The sequence below is a fragment of the Myotis davidii genome, unplaced genomic scaffold (genome assembly GCF_000327345.1).
Source record: "Myotis davidii unplaced genomic scaffold, ASM32734v1 scaffold198, whole genome shotgun sequence".
Taxonomy (NCBI): Eukaryota; Metazoa; Chordata; class Mammalia; order Chiroptera; family Vespertilionidae; genus Myotis; species Myotis davidii.
The window spans coordinates 28,346-34,321 of record NW_006291485.1 but is presented as its reverse complement, the minus strand read 5'-3'; the positions used below and the strand labels follow the sequence as shown (position 1 = coordinate 34,321).

The 5,976-nt window shown below is 47.1% G+C and overlaps 1 protein-coding gene across 1 annotated transcript in view; it reads right to left on the bottom strand.

Moving 5' to 3' along the window:
* Positions 1-5,976, bottom strand: part of SCARA5 (scavenger receptor class A member 5) — a 61,422-nt gene that overhangs the window by 38,293 nt on the left and 17,153 nt on the right. Inside the window, exon 2 of the mRNA XM_015564650.1 lies at positions 5-179. Within this exon, the coding sequence (XP_015420136.1) occupies positions 5-179 (175 nt within the window). The remainder of the gene's footprint in view (positions 1-4; positions 180-5,976) is intronic.

The window sequence follows — 5,976 nt, the reverse complement described above, 5'->3', positions numbered from 1 at the left end:
CAGCAGCGAGTCCGACTGGTTCTGGAGCGCGTCCTGCACCTTCCACACCTGCTCCGTCAGGTCCACCTGCAGCGGGGCCTGCAGGAGCCGCAGCTGCAAGTCCCTGAAGCTCTCGTTCAGCCGGTTCACGTTGAGAGTCAGCACCTTCAGGTCGTCTGGGGAGCTCCGAGGCCTGGACACTGAGAATGAGGAGGGCGAGACATGAGTGCCACGAGGGAGGTCCTCGGGTCCCCAGAGGCAGACCCGGCCAAAACCTGGCATAGAATAGGTGCTCTTGCATGCCGGGTTGAAGGGCAAGCAGAGGTGGCTGTGGCTGAGTGCCTTAAATAGAAACCAGCCACTGTGCTCACTCAGCCAATGGCCCCCACACTTGTCTGCCCATTAGGATCACCTGGCCAGGTGTCCCACCTTCAGACCCTGTGATTGGAGTGGTCTGGGTGTGACCTGGGCTTTGGAATGTTTAAGAGGCCAGAGGTAATGCCAAGGTCCAGGCTAGTTTGGGCACACTGTGCTCACTGAACCAGATGCATGAGGTTGATCCCTATGGTGTGGTCATTTCTCTGTGTTGAAGATGGTCAGGTATCAGCAGTGTCATGCGGCTACGCCTACGATCCTGTGTGTTGTTATCCTCTCAAGTCAAGGAGGCGGGTACCATTCTTGTCCTCTTTCACGATGAGGGCTCTTAAAGGGGCCCAAGGTAGCCCAGCAAGGAAGTCATGGAGCCAGATGGCTTGCTTGCTCCAGAACCCGGGTGCTCCCCTACAAGCCTGCTCCCGCACTGCCTGCAGGAACCACGCCCGCAGCAGACTCAGCCAGGCTCTGGGCAACAGTTCATTTCCCGGCTCCTGAGTTCAGGGTCCCTTTCCCTCTGGCTCATCTCCTGCAGCAAGGGCTCCTCTGGACGGGTACACACGCTTTTATATTAACACCCTCCCTTCTCTGCCTCCTCCGATCCTTCTTCTGGATCCCATGTTCCCCTCTTCGGGCAAACACCTCATGTCAGTGACTTCCTACTATTCCTCGTGGAGAGGTTACTTCTCTTGGTTGTAAGCAGCTATTTCACCATCTAAGGGGAGGGGTGTGCATCTTAAGCATTAAAATCTGGCATCCGGTGTCTCCCGGAAGCTCATGGGCTGCACTGGGTTGGGCACACTGGCCCTGGGATGTCTAGGGATCCTCGCTGCCTGTTTGCTGTGTGCCGTCCATAGCCATCTCCCTCTCTGGTCTGCGCGCTAGAGAAATGACAACCAGAGCCGGAGGTGGGGCAGATGAGGCACGGAGGGAATTCTGCCTTGGAAGTCTTAGACTAGAGAGAGCTGGGGAACTTGGTATACAATTTGTTAAAACAGTGAGAACATTCTGATAGAATAGCATTCTTCCAGAACCTCAGGGTGGGAGGGGAGAAGATTGGCTGTGAGGGTGCTTGGGCCGCGTGCAGACCAGCTGTGGCAATCCTTCCGCGAGGCTTCTGGAAGCACAAGCATTCACGGTGGCCCCTCTGGAGGAGATAAGCCACTTCGGGTTAGATTCAGGGGCTCATTGGGCCCGATGGGGCCTCAGAGCCCGACTGCAACTTCTCTCTCTCCAAGATCACACTGCCAAGAGGTCACCCAGCCTGTGCTTACAACCATCTCTCCACCTTTAGGTGGTTCAATTAGAACATTCTGCATTCTGTTCAGACTTGAAATTTGCCTCCCTATAGTTTCTATCTACTAATCCTGCCTTCTGGGGTCAGGTAGAGCTAGTGAAAAATTTCCCCCATCATTTTGTTATGTGATAAGTTTCTGGTTTAAAACTGCAAGTTTCTACAATGTTCTCTCGTGACAAGGTCCTACGCGTCCATACATCCTGGCTGTTCTCTTCTGCACATACTCCGGTATGTCACTATCCCCGTATAAAAGGTGGCGCTTGATCTACATGTGGTTTTCCAAGATGTAGACAGATTGGGCAAAATATGGTAGAAGAATCAGCTCCTTTATTATGGACATGATACTTCTATTAATGTGGCCAAAACTGAGCTCTGTTTAGCTTCATCTGGTTTTTCAGACTTTCACCGTTGGATTTGGGTCTATGCAGTCTTTGGGGACAATTTTCCCCAATTTACAGATGAAGGAACTGAGGCCAGGAGAGTATATGTGATCTGTCCAATGGCCTGTTTTCTGACTCCTAGTTCAGTGATTCACTCCACTGCTCTGCCACTCTGGAAACTTAACCAGAGAGCTGTCAATACAAATAAAGGTTCTGGGGAAATGGATCCATGACTTAATCGCAACCCAAGTAACCACAGGAGCTGTCCGTTTAAGAAATCATCATAGGCCCGGATTCAAATTTTTTTTATTTGTTAATCCTCACCCTTTAATGCCTCACCTGAAGATATTTTTCCATTGATTTTTTGGGGAGAGTAGGAGAGAGAGGGGAAGAAACATTGATGTAGCTGCTTACAACCAAGAGAAGGAACCTCTCCACGAGGAATAGTAGGAAGTCACTGGCATGAGGTGTTTGTCTGAAGAGGGAAACATGGGCCCAGGGTTCAATTGTAAAGCTGGTGTGCCTGTCCAGTATTTGACTCAGATTGGTTGATAAATATTAGCGACAGGACAGTTGGAAAACAGCAAGTCTGATATTGTGTCAGTCTCTGCTCACCATGTCCCTGGAGTTCAAAGAGAAACGGCAGTGGATCAGAACTAGTGAGAATACTCTGAGTTTCTGTAATTCTGGTTTTCAAATGGGATTGTGAGTGACTGAGATAACAGTGCAACCTACTTGAGTTAAGTCACAGGATTGATTTAAGACTCCATTTCCCCAGGCCAAGCAGAGGGACCACCATCAAGTAGACAATTTCACTTACTCCAACTCTCTTCCAGCTCCACCAGCCCCTCCTTCCCTCTTCAGGTGGTCCCCACACCCGACTGGTACCCTGTTCCCTAGGAGGCCCCTGGCCTTGCCCACTGGCCCCTTCCTCAGAGAACCTACCAGCTCTAGGGCCCTTCTCTCTGTCCAGGAACCTGGATGGAAACTTGCCTGTATGGTGATGACTGACAATCAGCCACCCCTCCCTAGAGAGTTTGTTTGGATCTTTCATTATTGTTTATTGCACAACCAATATAAACATGAATCCAAATAAAAGAAATAAAATAATTCTTCTACAATCCCACACTCTCCAACAAAGCACTCTGTTTTCTTTCTGTCTTCATTTATTTTGTAAGATTTTTAAAATTGATTTTTAGAGAGAGAGAGGGAGAGGGAGAGAAAATAGAGAAACATTGATTGGCTGCCTCTAGTACACGCCCTCCCCTCCCCACCCCCGACTGGGAACAATGCCCAACCAACTGAGCCACACCGGCCAGGGCCTGTTTTCACTTTCTAGTTCCATCCATATGCAGATCCAATCTTTGCAATTTGATTTTCAGGGGTTTTTTTTTTAACCTAATATGATTATTTCATAAGCATTTTTCCACCCTTTTCTCTGCCTTTTATAATTTTGATGACTGCAGGAGAGTCTATCTAGGGCAGTGATGGCGAACCTATGACACCCGTGTCAGAGGTGACACGCGAACTCATTTTTTTGGTTGATTTTTCTTTGTTAAATGGCAGTTAAATATATAAAATAAATATCAAAAATATAAATCTTTGTTTTACTATGGTTGCAAAGATCAAAAAATTTCTATATGTGACACGGCACCAGAGTTAAGTTAGGATTTTTCAAAATGCTGACACGCCGAGCTCAAAAGGTTCGCCATCACTGACCTAGGGGATGTGCTGTAAATTACCCAGTCTCTTACTATTGAATTTTTTTTTTTTATCATGGAAAAGACATGCAGAAAGGTCTCTCCTTCTTTTGAAAAGTTTCCTAGCAATAAATTCCCAGAAGTTGGAGCTACTGATCTACTAACAACAGGTATAGACATTTTTATGACTCAAAAATTCCAGCCAAAGCACTTCCCAAAAGTTATACCTACACGATAGAAGGTATGTGTAAATTATAGATTTTTAAGTGTTCCTGTTTCAGTGAAACCTCAGTGCACTGAGTATTACAATCTTCATACTGTGAATTTTACCGATATGAAACGGTGCCTTGTTATTTTTTTGTAAGTGTATGTGCATTTTGGAAGTGGCCTTTTCAAGGCAGTGCGTTAGCTCAAAGGAATGAGATAGACGTTTTATTTATTTATTTTTTCTAAATATATTTTTATTGACTTCAGAGAGGAAGGAAGAGGAAGAGAGAGATTGAAACATCAATGATGAGAGAAAATCATTGATTGGCTGCCTCCTGCATGCCCCCTATTGGGGATTGAGTCTGGAATTGAACCCAGGACCCTTCAATCTGCAGGCCGATGCTCTATCTACTGAGCCAAACTGGCTAGGGTGACATTTTAGGTGTGGAGAGAGGCTACAGTGTTTGAACAGGTTCAAGCCTTGGACTAATGAGAGGGCACAGTCCTCTCATGGCCACATGCGAGTCCCAGCTTGGAGGGCAAAGCCCTCCCACACAATTATAGCCAACAGCTCTAGCTGTAAGCTTGACCTATGGTCCGAACACGTGGCCCCACGTGCCTGAGTGATGTGGGCTTGATAGAGTTCAGGTGCATGTAATTGAGTAGGATCCAAACCCACGAGAATGTTGTAAACATTTTGACCACACCCTTTCTTTGCCTCCTGGAATCTGGCTATAAAATAAAGACGTGGCTTGTAGTCGGTGGTGCTGTCTCTCCATCCGGGAGCAGCGTCCCACCCAGACCCAGCTTTCTTCTCTTGTCTGTCTTTTCTCCATCCTTCACCGCCCCCTCTCAGGGTCACCGAACCTGGCTCCGCTGGTGCAGCACATTAGGCACCCAACGTGGGGCTGAGTATGCCATGGCCATTCCGGCTTGCCACAGTGACATTTTAGGTACCCCGGCTAATCATAACAGAAATGATCTGGGGGCGTAAATACTCTTTGGGCATCAAATCCTGTTGTATAAGCCCAGAGCAGCCTCCCTTTTGGGGGATCACTTACCCCAGAAGTGAATGATCTCCTTCTAACAGGCACAGTCTGTTCTCGCCCACATCACCACACCACCCACCATCTTCCCCCATTTAATTTCTTCCAGATGCTTGCTGTTCTCAACAGGGAACAATTCTTTTTGAGTGTGACTCTCTTAATTCATGTTTATGCAAACACTCCATTTATCTCTCTGCCTCGTGTATTTATTTTTAATGTGCTTTAATTATTCTTCAACTTTTATGCTTTCACAAAGGGGAAAATAAATCAGAAACTGACAATACTTACTGGCATTTCTTGAGTCCTTACCATTGTGCCAGGCACTGTCCTAAGTGCTTTCCTTATTCACACACTTAATCCCATACCCACCCTATGAAATAAGTGTTATCATTATCCTCATATGAGGCACGCAGAGGTTAAGTAAGTCACAAGGTCACACAGCCAGTGGTTGGAGGAGATTGACCAAACCCGGGCAGTTTGGTTCCAGAGCTCCCAGCTCTTAACCACTATGGGATACTATTGAGAGGGTAGAAGGCACAGAACAAACTTTTTAAGAGACACACAGATATCTAACGAAGGTAGTGAGTTCCCCATCATAAGCTTAAGCTGGAGTCAGGCTGCTCGGCAGAAATCACATAGAGATTCAAATTTGGATTCTGATTCAGTATTAATTGCTGACTATTAATTAATATATCTAATCTAATAAAAGAGAAACATGAAAATTGACGGTACCTTTGCTACGACCCCAAGCTACGCCCACCAGCCCATCAGAGCGACTATATGCAAATTAACCCAACCAAGATGGTGCCAGCAGCCATGGAGCTGGAGAAGCAGGAGGCTCGTTTGCCCCAGTGATGGAGGAAGCCAAGCTTCCCTCCTGCCCTGGCCAGCTCTGGCCTCTGCTGAAGGCAACAAAGTTTCAATTATAGAAGATAAATAAACCCCAGATACCTGCTTCCAGCAAGCCTCCACTGGGAGCTTGAGTGGCGGGGGGG